This window comes from Orbicella franksi, chromosome 6, assembly GCF_964199315.1.
Source record: "Orbicella franksi chromosome 6, jaOrbFran1.1, whole genome shotgun sequence".
Lineage (NCBI taxonomy): Eukaryota > Metazoa > Cnidaria > Anthozoa > Scleractinia > Merulinidae > Orbicella > Orbicella franksi.
The window spans coordinates 31,226,493-31,241,721 of NC_138150.1; the positions used below are offsets into that span (position 1 = coordinate 31,226,493).

General features: G+C 37.5%; 1 protein-coding gene across 1 annotated transcript in view; it reads right to left on the reverse strand.

Moving 5' to 3' along the window:
- Positions 1 to 15,159, reverse strand: part of LOC145488974 (TATA-binding protein-associated factor 172-like) — a 29,436-nt gene extending 14,277 nt beyond the window's left edge. The window contains exons 1-22 of the mRNA XM_081467840.1: positions 15,040 to 15,159; positions 14,841 to 14,964; positions 13,969 to 14,083; positions 13,443 to 13,604; positions 12,803 to 12,978; positions 12,500 to 12,672; positions 11,670 to 11,808; positions 11,086 to 11,154; positions 10,553 to 10,642; positions 9,869 to 9,964; positions 9,298 to 9,474; positions 8,532 to 8,672; positions 8,006 to 8,266; positions 7,512 to 7,634; positions 5,578 to 5,733; positions 5,043 to 5,197; positions 4,134 to 4,305; positions 3,526 to 3,636; positions 3,043 to 3,101; positions 1,775 to 1,859; positions 1,189 to 1,265; positions 140 to 257 (exon numbers count right to left, since the gene is read on the reverse strand). Coding sequence (XP_081323966.1) covers positions 140 to 257; positions 1,189 to 1,265; positions 1,775 to 1,859; positions 3,043 to 3,101; positions 3,526 to 3,636; positions 4,134 to 4,305; positions 5,043 to 5,197; positions 5,578 to 5,733; positions 7,512 to 7,634; positions 8,006 to 8,266; positions 8,532 to 8,672; positions 9,298 to 9,474; positions 9,869 to 9,964; positions 10,553 to 10,642; positions 11,086 to 11,154; positions 11,670 to 11,808; positions 12,500 to 12,672; positions 12,803 to 12,978; positions 13,443 to 13,604; positions 13,969 to 14,083; positions 14,841 to 14,964; positions 15,040 to 15,050 — 2,790 coding nt within the window. The 5' untranslated portion in view covers positions 15,051 to 15,159. The remainder of the gene's footprint in view (positions 1 to 139; positions 258 to 1,188; positions 1,266 to 1,774; positions 1,860 to 3,042; positions 3,102 to 3,525; positions 3,637 to 4,133; positions 4,306 to 5,042; positions 5,198 to 5,577; positions 5,734 to 7,511; positions 7,635 to 8,005; positions 8,267 to 8,531; positions 8,673 to 9,297; positions 9,475 to 9,868; positions 9,965 to 10,552; positions 10,643 to 11,085; positions 11,155 to 11,669; positions 11,809 to 12,499; positions 12,673 to 12,802; positions 12,979 to 13,442; positions 13,605 to 13,968; positions 14,084 to 14,840; positions 14,965 to 15,039) is intronic.
- Positions 15,160 to 15,229: the final 70 nt, after the last annotated feature.

Genomic DNA, 15,229 nt, shown 5'->3' on the forward strand with positions numbered 1-15,229 from the left:
AGCACGTTTAATAATGATAAATTAAAACAATACATTGATCTCTAACAGGTCATTACAGTTGAACCTCAATTATCCAGATTTCTCGATTATTATCCTAACTCAAAAATTATTATTAATACATTAAGTGAGTTGTACAGACCTGCATGATAGTTTGCTCTTCTTTCTTGATAGAATCCATAATTGGCCTGATAACAGGGTTCAGCTTCATGGGAAGTTTATTGAGGAAGATCAAAGTGCTGGCAACACTTGCTTGAACCCTATGCACCGTGAACGGACAATACATGTGCATTGAATGTTACTTGAATATCATGTCTCACAATAGGCTATTTTCGTATTCCTTATACTGGACTGAAACTACCTGCAGCTAGCAACTGAGGCTAATGCAGGGAGTCTTTTCAAATGCAAATGACATTAATCTCTTTTTAATGATATTCTGCCGCACGAGCCTCCATTCCAGGTTAGTTCCAGTCTGATTCTGAGAATACCAATATGGCCTGTTAATCAAAATCTTCATGCTTTCTACTACAGGTGTAGCACACTCTCCAGAAGTTCTAGGAAACAATTAGATTATGAGGTCGAGATTTCTATCGCGTTATAGTTGATGAGGGCGCAGCCCAAGTCAACTATCACACATAGAAATCGAGAGCGAATAATCTAATTGTTTTAGTATAAATCTACTAGGCGTTCAAAACTTTATCTAAATCCTCTTCACAGACTTTGAAAACGCCAAGAAGTGGCTGTCATTTTGTTAACAAGCACACACTGGTACGCTACTCACTATCTATCACAGAATAGATAGTGGGTAGCGTAGCTAATCAGAGAACGACATTCGTGATAGAATGCTAGTAGATTTATACTAATATCTGAGAGCAACTTTAAATGGTATATGTGAAATGTAGGAGGATAAAGAGGAGAATCTTGACAGTGTAAACAGGTGTATCCTGTTTGAGTTCTGCTTCCCTGGTGAGCCTAAACGAGGCCTTATCTCTGTTATGATGGCCTTACTATGCAAAGATGGAAAAGGAGCGACCAAATAAAAATTATTGTTAATATCGATGATACTGAAAGGAGGCAAACAGATCTTATTGAAACATGGCCAGCTACTATAACTTAGATCATGCCCTCTTGTTTGAAATTACACGTTACACACTGTGGTTCAGGAAAGGTTAATAAAATTAATATCCAAACCTGATGTGAAGCTTTTGGTACTCAGACTGTAGCTGTCCTATTGTTGTCATTAGATGCCTTCTCTTTACTTCTGCTGCCTAGAAAATGATTCCAAAATTACCCCTGTTTAAATAACCCAATAGGACCCTTTTATGCCATTTAGGTGAAGAACATTTAAAATACATGTACAGACAAGGAGAAAAAACAAGAAATACATGTAATCAACAAGACATATAAAAGAAGCCAGACAAGTGCATTGAATGCTGTGCTGTGGGTAGAGTGCTCATTATACCTTTCAGGGGTTAAAATTCATATTATGGTACTGGCTACTATTAAAAAGACTTTTTTCTGATACGTTCTGCTGAAAAAAAACAACAAATAACAGGTCTCAGCTGTTGTCAGAAAGAATAAGTAATACCTCTCATGTCACACCCTCAAAATAAGATCATTGGGACTGGTTCCTTAAGTCTGAGGGTTTGCTTTCAACATCTTCTGACAATCAGTGCCGTTGTGCTATAAGGGATTCCCTCTTTTTGGGGTTACAAACAGTGCAACCCTTTCATTTTATTAGTAAATCAAATGGCACAATGGTACAGTATTCACAAACCTTGAGATCCTGTTGTGGGAATTTTTTAGAAACTTCAGTGAAAACATCCGAGGCCAGCTTAATAGCATTGTCAACAGTGTAACAGCTAGAGATTAAACAAAACACTATTTATTTGATGCAGTCAAGCAACAGCTCACACTGATTCAGAACTACCATAGTCAATATCATACACTGTACTACCAATATAAAAATTCTAATATTTACATTGTACTATTAATAAAATTAAATTCTATAACAGCACAGCTTATTATATGGTTATGCGGAGTTCTGCAAGAGGGCATATTGAACCAAATCTTACACTGTGATTGGCTATCTGAGCAGGCAAGGTGGTGCTATCTTGCTCACTGGAATCAATACTTGGGGTTACCTGCTGCTTTCACATGAAAATCATGTTTCTTTATCTCATGCAATAAATCCTTTATTGATCAAGCTTGTTATGTCAAGATGGATTGATATTAGTCTCATTCATTTTTATTATGTGTCTATGGACCTCAAATGCATCTTTGGGTCATAAAGATGAAAAAAAAAAGCCTTTGGCAAAAACTAGCCATCTTGAATGGATGCCTTGTCAATAACCTATTCAATAATTCATTATTATCTGAGTAAATACAGCACGCTTCGGCACACAGTTTATTCAACAGTTATCAAACTGTATTTCATGTAAATTACATAATGAGCAATTGAATCAGTTACGCGATTAACTTTGCTTGATACGCTGTCGAACTTCGGCTCTGTGTGTAGCGAAATTTCGTGTACTTACTGGTGAAGGAACGTTGTTAATCGCGAATTTTCGTAGAGGTGTTGAAAATCTAATGAAATTTCCCCTATTGTTCAAGCGAGTTATCGCTCGAAACGCATCGATTTTTCCCTTGAATTTTCGCGCGATTTTTCAATCAAAATTCGCAAAGACAAAGAACAAAATTCGCACATTTCACTTGCATTACTTTTGCAAAGTACTGTGGCATACATGTAATTACATGTAAGCTGAATTTCCATTACTTCATACATAACATGTACAAAGGGGGTTAAACTAGTTACTGAAATGACACTCACACTGTAAAACTTTGGTTAAATATTTTCCAACTCAGTTTGATTTTTGTTTTTTAGTGTTTCATATTGATTGTCATAATCTAAAACAACAAGCAACAGAAATTCAAACTGGTTTGAAAAATGTAAGCCTGAAATAAATTTGAACCAAAGCATTTTCACACATCAACAGGGTTGTTAGGTTCTGGCCTTAGGTATGTTGTGTGATGCATATCTCTTACCCTGGTTGAATCCCAGCTGAGGCATCAACCCCTTTCTCTCGTAGTGCTATAAGCAGGCCCTGCGTAAAGATTTTATGTATAATTAGTTATACAATGTCTCAAAGCAAAGCTAAAACACATGTAGTAAGATTCTGCTCCAATGAACTTTTCAGCTTAAGATTAACAAAGCTATCCATATTCAGTGGGAGATGCCATTGCTCAGTGAATGAATATTAATCAATCAACTAAGCATTATCATTATAATTTCAATTGGTAACTAAATTATCAATATGTTTCTAATTCTTTTGTATCATAATTTTCAACTTTCAAAAATATTCTAAATTCAATTGTATTCACTGTGCCAATGATTACAGTAGGACTGTCAAAACATGTCACTCTGTAAGAAATCTAAATTGAAAATAATTTCGCTATTTCATAAAATTGCCATGTATCTACAGCTATCAACACCTTTGTATTTTTTATACCATATGTAACAGCAGGTACCTGACAATCTGTTTGCAGTCTTGTATTTAGGAGTGCAATCTCATCATATACAACTTGGTCAGATAAAATGTTGTTTAATTGCATCACATTTTCTTCAGGACACTTGCATTCCTTAACACAACAAAATGAACAAATCTAAGTATGTAAGAGTACAGCCCGAGGCCACAGGCTGAGGGCCATACTCAAGATCGAGGGAATAGTTTTCCCAATGCAGACTGACCAAGGCCAGCAAATAACATTATTATTTTTTTCTTTATGGTATTGCTTTAAAAGCAACTTTTATGGTGAATTTTAATTTAAGGCGTTCAGTTCAAATCTAGTGCACATGAGCATTTGACATTTTTGCCAAAAAAGTGATACAGTTTGTTGAATGTTTACATTTATATGTTGTTTTAGGGTGTAACAAAAACCTTGAAAAGTTGCCACAGTTTGAAATTTTGGAGCGGTCCATACTTGGGGTCCAGATGGGAAAATCAAGACCGCTGGAACACACACAATTAGCCAATCAGATTCAAGGATTTAGGATTCCAGACTGCCAAGAAGCTGAAGAAAAAAAAAAATAATAAAGAAATGTACAACAGAGTACAATGCACTGAAATGAGATTTACCACTTGACAGCTGGCCCACTCTGTCAATATTAACGAGGCACACATTCTCTGGATCCCTGAGTTTGACCCATGTGGAAACTGTAGAGTTTGCATCAGAAAGCCAAGAGGATGAGTGTCATTGTCATGGGCAACAGGACACTTGGCATAATGAGATGCTAACAGTCCAAGGGCTCTGTATGTATAATGTTAATGAGAAGAAAGTTATGGCTTAATGGAGGTTAAAGACATGTGCATATGCTAGAGCACTTTTCAGAGCTCATAAAATCAAAACCAAAGTAATCACTCTGGCCGATAGCTGACGCAATGCTTGGGAAAACATCTGCAAGTTAGTTGTGATTGGTTTTGGTGTTGCTTTTGATTGGATGACAAAGATGCATGAGATTTTTAAGGAAATCATTTTGCATGGTAATGCAAAACCAAAGAAAATGTGAATTACTAATGTCACATAAGTGAAAATCACCCTAGCCATCATAATAAAATTGATAAGAAAGTGCTTCTTACACCAGGCACTTGACTTTCATGAAGCTTCTGCACACCATAATTGCCTAAGCACAGGGCTGAATCTTTCAATGCAATTTTTTTTCTGTAATTCAATTAATCCTTCTCTCCAACCACTTTTGAGTAGTCACTTCTCTCTAAGAACTCTAACATGATGGACTTAGTCCAGGACAGCATTCCAGCTTTGAAACCAACACCTGACATTGGCGATCATCAACCCACTGCCGATAGTTGCACTATTCTGGTATGAAAGACTACTGTGTTGATAATTGCATTTTCATCCATGCTCTTTCTTACAATAAATTTACTGCCACTGAACATAGATCAAGCCTATCAAACTATCTTGAATTAAGTCTCAGAAATGGTACATGCTATACAAGTAATGTATAGTACATTTGCAATTACACGTACCTTGATGCTGCAAGCCTCGCTCGTAATACTGCCGGCTCACGTGCCGACAAACTAGTGGCAAGGGTGGCACCCCCTATAACTTCTGATTGAGGTTCAGTATGAGTCTGTAATGGTCGGCCTCTAATCATGTGTGCTCTATCTACACTGCGGTCTCCCTGAAAGAACCAATCAAATTATTGTCACTATTTGTCACAAGTCAGTCATTACAGTAGGTGCTATAAGTTGTTATTGCTGGAAATGGACTCAAAGGATTTTTTAACTACTGTCAGTATAATAACCATATAATAATAATTTGTTCCCACATTGCGTTATTGTTTCACGTGAGCACAGTAACCGCATGCTAATTAACATTTTATGTTTATGGATTCCTTTATCAGGCTTAACTCTGTGACTTGATCATTCATATTTTTTCTTACTCCCTGATATACAAGTATATTACCTTGTGTCACTACTATACACATTGTAGTACAACACATTACACTACCGTGAGTAAATAACCACCAACAAAAGTGAATATTACCAAAGCGTAGAGTACCTTGTTCTGAGTTCTGTGCAGAGCTTGGATAAGAGCTGTATGATCAATTGGAGCACAGGCTGGCATCATGGTCATACCAAGCCAACTGTTAAGGAAAGGAATTGTAATGCTTCCTAGGTGACTCTTGGCTGATCTCTCCAGCATCACACTCCACACCTAATGTTAGAACAAAAGAAAGGACAAAAGCTGTGGGTCAATGTCAGTAAAAATATTTAATATGTGCTCATCCCCTGATCTGTACTTATACCTAATTGCACCTTTTTGGTACACTTTGGTGGCATACCCAGGGGTTTCAATAACGTTTTCAGCAGGAGGGAAATGGGGGTTCACAGGCAGGCAAAATTTTATGAACTGAACTTCTTTTTAAGAAAAAATTTCTCTACATCATCATACCAGGTGGGCAAAATCATCCTCTCAGCTGGTCAATTTTCCCAGTGCCTAGCCCTTAATGAAATCCCTGATATCAGATGAGCTTGGTTGAGTCATGGCAAGACCTAACAGGCCTGATATGCTGCTGAAATGCATCAAAAAAGGTACATTTACGGTACCCAAATTCAGCCAACTGGACATGATGTGGTGGCTATGTTGCAGTTAAAAATATTCAGTAGGTAATTTTTTTTTAACTAGGTAAATTTATTATTTAACTAGGTATTTTTTTTTTAACCAGGAGGAGAAAAATCTCATTTCCTACTCTTCTCTTCATCTCTCCCTGCTCCCACCTACTTCTTCTTCTCTTTCACTATCTCCTATTCTACGCCTACCTCTTCTTATTTTCCTATCTAATTATTAATTTCAAAGGAAGAAGGAAATTACAAGTACCTACCGTGTGTTGAACCCAAGACCTTCAGATTACATGTCCATCTCGATCTCCACTAGACTACACAGTTCAAGTTGAAAAAATTTCTTTTTTTTCTCCTAATTATTGCTTTTTTGGGTCCCAGACTCACCTCGGTCCAAACTTAATTTATGCAAAACGTGCACATGCGCACTTGGATGAAAACGGGACTTCATTCGTGAAAGCAATGGAAACTGCCACGTTTTGTGTCAGCAAAGACACGTTTTATGAGAAGTTAGATGCGCAAAAAAGCTCTAAAAAGAAGGAAAGCAAATTAACTGTGTTTATCGACGATCAATTTTACGACAAGGCAAAAAACTGGCTAAAGAATGACAGCAAAAATGAAGCAGAATTTGGACTAACCAAGACCGATGCAGCAGCTATTAAATGAAAGCAGTGGACGATTCAAAATAACAACATCTTGTCCAAAGACCGAAAAATTGTAGTACCGAGAAGCCAACTTCACAGCATCTTATGCCAGGCTCCTAAACTACCTAAAAAAAGCTAACCGCAAGCAAACTGAAGTGAAAGCAAACCGCAAGCAAACTAGTGATATTCTGTCTTTGCGCCAAATAGTGTCACCCCTAACCGACACGGGCTAACGGGTAAAATCTGGCTAACCAGCACTCCAGCTTTGTCAATATCCGTTGATCTACTATGTGAAAATGAAGAACATCATAACAGATTAAAAATATCCAGGTAAAAAAATTTGTTTTAAAATTACCTAGTTAAAAAAATATTACCTAGGTAAAAATCAAATTTACCTGAAGAAAAAAATTACCTACAACAGCTATATCAGGTCAGTGACTTGACATCACGACAATGGACATGGCTTCTGATTGACTAATTACAAATCTGGGTGTGGTAAATTATACAATTACATTATACTACATGTACTTGTACGTCAGCCATTGTTTGGTTTTAGGAAATTCCCATACCCAGCCCAAGGAAGGTCTATTGAATTCCAAAGGGATCAAAGGGTTTCAAAAACCAAAGTTTCTAAAGGAAAGTGTGATGATTACAGTACAGGTAACCTGGTCATAGAATGTGAAAGCAAAAAAATCTTAGTATATTTTAACAAGCTCTTGTCTTTTATAACCTTATAGACCATCTCTACAACATCACCATCAGATTCCAGAATAAATCTTTGGTAAATATGCCTCAATGAATCCTGCAGGATCGGTGTTAGCCACAAGCATTCTGGCATCTTTTCATTTTCAGCCTGAAATGTAACAAAACAAGTAATGATAATATTATGTTACTGGGTGAAACATATTCAGGTCATATAAAATAACAAGTAAGGATTCAATAAGCACCATGATTATATTATGGCAGGGTAGTCTCAAGGTAAATTTGAGTGCTCTGATCATGGTTCTTTCTTGGTCTGCATTTTACCATAATAGTCAAAAGCCAGTTTGACAATTTAAAAAAAAGCACCCATTGCAGAACCAAAATTACACTTTGAAAATGTTGTATGCACTAAAATCTAATCTAAAACCTACACATAAACAACACGATGTAGAAGATTTTTTTAACACTAGAACTAAAAAGATTCCTATCAAGGCAATGGCTTTTAGTTAGCATTTTACACACCTTATGTTTCAGATTTCCAACCAGAAGAGTTTTTAGAGTTTCTAATGCTGCTAATCGAACTGACTTGATATTATGACGGAGGAAAGGCCACAGTCGTGGCACCAGTTCAGTGAGAGAGGAATCCTTGCCCCCTGTTCCTTGCAGGGCAACAGATGGACGGGACAGAATTCTTGCCAGTAACATCATAACGCTGTTAGTTGAAGCTGTCAAGTCATCCAGTTCGACGAGTGTGTCCCATAAAGTCACAAGGACTTCCTGCACCTGACAAGATGAGACGAGACGACATAAGACGAGATGAGAAGAGACAAAACAAGACCAGACAAGACGCGATGAGATGAGATGAGATGAAATAAAACAAGTTGAAAATGCAGCATTGGACATAAGTGCAATGATAGAATTAATTTAATATTAGCAACACAACCATTGAGTAACTAGATACTACTGACGTAAGCACTACAGACTGGCTAAAGGAAATGAAAAAGTTTCTGAAGCATCCTGTACTACAAGTAAAGCTTCCTGTACTTACACGATTTGGAGCAAATGTAACTAATGACTCTGCTATAGGTAACAGAGCTGACGCAGCCACTGCACGAACATCGTCATCATCGTCTTTAAGAGCTGTTACAATAGGATCTAACACCAGTGGCAGTAAATCTTCTGTTAGATCCTGTTGTAATAAAGGGGAAAATGACATGCGAAAAATGCTATTAAAACAGGTTATAAGTTCAGGCTGGTAGTGGCCAGTTTGTGACATTACACTATCATGTTTAAAGAATTACACCATTGTATAGTATAGCTTACCTAGATATGTATCTATTGCCTGACAGTTCATCACTACATGTAGCTCATGGGTTATGCTGCTCACCAAGACATCCATGTAAAAGAATTTCTTTGCATTGCCCAACATGCAATCAAATCAACTTCTTGTTGCAACTTGCAATCATTAATTTTTATAAGCAATAGTCAAGAGCACTTTTTCCGCAGTTATATAACCTCATCTAAACATGACAGGAGTTTGGAGAATTCAAGACAGTAATGCAAGCCAGAGATTCAGAGATTTAAATAACTTTCAAGAATTCTCCCAACCCCCCAAGCATTTAGATGAGGCTATGTAAACACAGAAAAAGTACTCTATTGCTTTTATAACATATTTCTCAAAAATATGTGCAAATCTAAAACGTTTCAACCCTGGTTACGTACCCTCATCTAAACATGCCTATCGACCAATGGGAGCGTGTGTAGTACATTTATTTCAGTTATTTTACAAAAAAGGTTATCTAATCATTCTGTACCTGTCTGACAGCCATGAGATACTTGAGTCCCATCAATCCACCATGACGCACTTCCCATTCTTCCTGAGCTTGTAAAGTTAACAGGACCATCATCACCCTCTTAACAGTCTCGGCATCAGTGTGCTTTAAGATCACTCCTATTGTCTGTGCACAAGTCTCACGAACTGGGGCAACAACCTGTGAGCAGACATATCTGCATTCATGAGGCAGCATACACATGTTTTTCCCTGTTGGTTCAGGTAAAACTTTTCCTTGGGGCTAATGCATGTTAAATTAACTCTAGAAAATTAAATGTTTTGGACCAGTTTGTCACATGTTATCAGTAACACCATCAATGCTAACAAACATATTGATGTCTGTCACTAAACTAGTCACGACAGTGCATAATGTCAATTCAAGCTTGGGTTCTTGATTTCTGATGATTATAATCACAAAAGAGACCTGAGGGTGTGTCTCAGATTACCTTAAATTACACAGTACAACTTCAAATAAAAAGTTGACGGAATAAGACATGAAATATTATCAATGATTATTTAACAATGGGACTTCCAGAACAGTTGCCAAAACTTACCTCGTCGCTTACAAAATCTCCAAATCGATCAAGAGCCATGACACAGAGAAGATGCAGTGACATGTTTTCTAACCATTTCCTGTTTTGAATCTGAAGCTGAATGAACGGCAAGAACAATAATTGAAGAAAGACACTCTAAAATTTACATAATAGACCCATCTACAATCATTTGAGCATGTGTCACAAAACTGGACAGCACTACACATAATTATTTGAATAATAGTTATTGTAACTGGACAATTCATATTAAAGGTCATTGGAATAACATGGTTGCCACAGACCTCACTTTCCAAAATTCCCTGACTTGTTCCTGACTTTTGACTGATAAAAATCAAATTTCCCTGACCAAACAAATATAAAATGTCACATTTGCTAGCAGCTTTTGGCCTCACATTACCGCCATACTTTCTGCCCATTCATAAATTTTCAACACATTTTCCTATACCATTGAGATCATGGTGACCTCAAATGTTTCATCCAGCCCTCAATGGTATTAAATCAGCTGTGTTAAATTATTTCAATTTTCCCCTCCAGACTTTTCTTCAAAATGTCAATTTTCCCTGAATAAAAATGAAAGTACAATTCACGGACTTATCTCTGACCTTGAATATTTTTTCCCCTGACCATTATTTTCCTGACCTGTGGCAACCATGATTTATAATTATTTGTTTACTGATAACTCACATCTTCAGCTGATGAATCTAAGGTTTTCCCTGCACCTCGCCCATGAACCTTAATTATTTCTCTGAGACCCGTGGATGCTCCATGACGTACCTAGGGGTACACGTGTATAACACCAAAAAGTCTTAATAATGAAGACTGAACAGGAAGAGAATCTACATGTATAAGAGATGTTAAGTGACATAACCTATTTTACAGAGAAACCAAGTGTTATTGTGTAGAACTGTATAGACCAGAGTACACTCCAGAGCATACTATGAGGCCACAGGTTTCTAAAACAATATTTAATTAATCTATGTATGATAGTTTTAACACAGGAAAATGGGTGTCACTGAAATCTTGGTGTAACCATAGCTGTACACTACGCTACACACACAAAACAGTAAAGAAATGAGAAAAAGAAATCCTTCTTACATGTAGGCGCTCAAGCCAAGGGTCGATCTTTCCATTTGGCAGGTCTTTTGATTATTGTTATGACTGTCACTGTACAATGGATATAACAAGCTGAAGTAAATACCATAAAATAAAGAACAAACCTCCCATGACTGATGAAACAGATCCTGGCATAGTTGTTGGGAAAAGTTCTCAAATGGCCATTCAGTTGACTAGAAGACAAAACATGCTGCTGGTAAGATCATCACTTAAAGCCTTGTGTGAGAAAAGGTCAGCTACATCTACAAGAATAGCTGAAGTTTAGTGCACTGGACTCAACATAAAGCTGTTTGGATTTGAACACAGGCAAGAATCACTGCACTGTGATCGTGGACAAGACACTGCATGACAAGAAATTGCACATCCGCTTAATTCCACCCACAAGTACAAATGGGTTAATGGACAGTAACTACATGTATACAAAATACTGTGGGCAAAACTGGAATGGGCTATTGCCCCATTCAAAGGGGGAGGGAGAGGGAGGGTCTCAAAGTGGTGTTAATATGGAGAAATACTTTTACAAGTAGTCAATTCACACCAAAGGAACAGTGGTATACTTGCAACAGTTTCAGTCACTAGTATGGTTCAAGCCTCTATCCACCATAGTGGGGATCACTGGAATGCTACTCTCTTGCCAAGGAAAAGTTCTGCTAACAAGAAAACACCCTGAGACTGAGTCATTACACACCTCATCAAATGTTGCTGACACATCTGTAACCTGATCCACAACCATCTTGTCAGATTCTGCAGGCTGATCAACAATAACACTAGCTGTCTTGCGCTTCTTGGAAACTGGACCTTGGTCTGTTTCCAAGTCATTGTCAATGCTTTATTTGGCCAGAAAAAAGAACAACATTGAGGATATTGCTGTCAGAACATTGCAGAAATGCATTTTCCCTAATTGCTTCTCTTTTTGTGAGCGCTTGGAACATAACCTTGTGAGCAAATTTTTTCGCAGATTTTCAATTTTTTTTCAGAAGCAATTGCTACCATACTCCAATATTATCTCATTTGCATACCAACTATAAAAAATTCTAGGCCACATTGTTTCTGTTATAATGTACATAGCACATTGGAGCTTGGATTCAGATGCCCATATTTGAGCTTGGACAGGGTCTCTGTGCTGTACATACATATTCGAGACTATTTGCACTGTTCGCTATTCGTTATTTGGGACTATTTGCTGTTCACTATTTGCGACTATTTGCTATTTGCTACTCAGGTTTTCCTGACACCCCCTGGTGTATGCAATAGATGTGGCCCGCCTAGATTAGCCCAGGCTACCTGCGGGTTCGCGCTGTTGCTATTGTCAAGCTTTTTTTAACTTAATGTGTATATATTTTTATAAAATTGCAAATATACGAGTCATAATAAAGTTGTTGTTGTTGTTGTTGCATCAACAAAATAGTTTGATCCCTGGATTCAATCCAATAACCAATGTTGCAACCCTAAAGAATGCAATATTATACAGCTATAAGCCTATTCTTCTGATATCTCATCCCTTTATGCAAGCCTTACCTCACACTGTTGTTAAATGATCCTTGCACTGAGTCTCCCTCTTTTGACGCCTCTTTAGATCTTTGCTTAGCAAGCATTTTTGCTTTTCTAATGGCTCTGTTCTTCTCTCGTGAACTGAGCTGAGCTGATGAGCTAATTGCGGCTATTTCTGCTGCCACAACTTCAGCTGCACTCTATAAAGTAATAACAGCATGATTTTATGAGCCTTTTTTATACTCCAACATTTTGGAATGTTTTGTTGAGTTTTTTTTTATATGCAATAACATATACATACACATACACATGAGTTTTCACTGTACATACCTCAAACGATTTTTGTTTCGTCAAAGATTTCACTTTGGTCTCAGGAGGATTAATCAATAGATCTTCATCATCAAACAGTTTATCCATTCCAACATCTATTCCAGGCGCGATATCTAAACCAAGTCGTTTCCTGAGTAGCTTTTGCTGTCTATTTAACCTCTCCTTTGGTTCAAGGCCTTAAGTTGACAAAGATAAGAACAAAATTACAAACACTGTTAACACATTAATCACTAGTCAGACAACTGTCTATAAAAAAACTGTCAATATGAAAGTTGTTTAACAGTTGTAAACTAAGCAAATTATTCCTGAATATGCACATGTAGAACAGCTTACATGATCCAAGTTCATCACTGCATTTTTCAAACTTGATAACAATCAAATACAGTGCAGTGGAACCATAATGCAACCAGCAATGGGATCATACACTGTATTAGGGCGTTCACTGACAAAGTGATTACTGTAGGTTACATTAAGGAAGTTATCATACATAAAATAACTGTGGTTGTTTTAGTGGCATGGTTGCAAAGTAGCCTACTGTACTAACAAGTCAGAAATGTTACCCAGATATTCACGCAGCATCAGACCTGGAGCATGTACATGCAACATTCAACCTAGTGAGTTAAAAGTTTGATACACTCACCTACAAAATCTTCATCAGGGAGATCGTATTCAGCCCCTGAGGAGCCGACAAGACGCTCTCCATGTTTCAACACACGGTTGATATCAAACTTGGAGAACTCTAGCAGCTCACTTTCAACTGTCTCCCCGCTAACTACTGTCTTGCTGCCTTCTGATAGTTCCACTTAAAGAAGAAAAACAGAAAACAAATTCAATAAACCATTCCTGTCTAACAACATGCTTTAATTAAGCTGCCAAATATATGACCACTTGACTGGATAGCCATCAGTGCCCATATTGGGAATCTTACATGTATATAGCTTAGTAATACCAAATATTGTATTTTGAAAACAAAATGAAATATAAAATGTCATACACTGTAGTATAGTGGTTTCAAAAAACTTCAGTGGCCAAGTTTGTGCACATATAACATTTTCCTTTTTCCTGACAGATATAGCCTTCTTTTATTCTTAAATGGCTACAAGGCATTTGCTAAGAACTATACAGGTGTTTTTTTAACAATTGCAGCTTGTATTTGCAGATCATACCTTTGATGTTTTGTGCTGCTGGATTCCACTGAGGTACATTCTGTGCAATAGCCTCGATGGCCTGCCCTGCAGCAATCCTCGTATCCCAGCTGCTACTCTTCAGAAAGACATGGACCTGTCATACAACATTAAATATGGTAAAGGAGCAATGCTGTACTTGAAATGTGTCATCACTGGGTGCGTTCCTTTGAGGTGATCTGGATCAGGATCAGTGATCAAGGATCACTCAGATTATGGTGCATCAAAGGAACGAATCCACTCTGGTCATGGATTCATCGGTTCCTTTGATGCACCATGATCCAGAGTGATCTTGGATCACTGATCCAGATCCAAATCACCCCAAAGGAATGCACCCTAAAATAATTGTCAGTGGTGTTATTGTCATTCATAGTCTCACTTTAACTGACTCACAATCAATTTTTATTTATCTCCAAATCACTGCCTAAACTTTACATCTGTGTGAATGATCTTCCAAATGAAAGAAAATACCCCTTTGACCTAAGATAGTCTGACACTGTTTACATAATATACATGTACATGCCTGCTTGAATTAACTAGAGTTTGCATGTACAAATCTGCAGTAATTGAAAATATATATTATTTCAATCCACGTAACAAAAAAATTCTCAGAAGTAATTATTAAAGATAACGTTGGGCTTATCAAAAAATATCCATGCTGTAAAAATCGAGGGCCTTTTTCCTTATAAAAGATTTTTTGACCTTAATATAAGCTTAACCTTAAACTTAACATGTATGAGAGGTAAAAAAGCGAATATTGACCTGAATTATTTACAACCATTTATACAGTCATTAAAGACAGCCCAACGTGTCATAGATACTTTAATCCAGAGCGTTAAAAACAAGACCCCTACCCTACTAAGGAGATTCTGAAGCTCATGAGGATGTAGTTTTTGCACTTCGCCGAGCTGTTGAGCTGCTGCCTTCCGAGTGACCGCTGTGGAGCCGGTGTCCAGGAGCAGGAAAAGCCGTTCAAGTCTACAGCAAAACAAGACAAACACCTCAACGATAAAGTTTTCTTTCGATTTCTGTGAGATTTAAAACTGACTTTACCTAGTAGCCATCGATTTACGTCGACAAAAAGGCCTCACATGGCGAGAACTTTACCAAAATAACTTGTCCATCTCGGTCTACTTTCCTTTCCGCCATTTGCCTGCGCACATGCGTGATGAGTACATCTAGCAGGGAGTTGTGGGTAATATGGTCGCCGCGCTCGCTCTTCATTTTCCCGCGCAAAATTCGA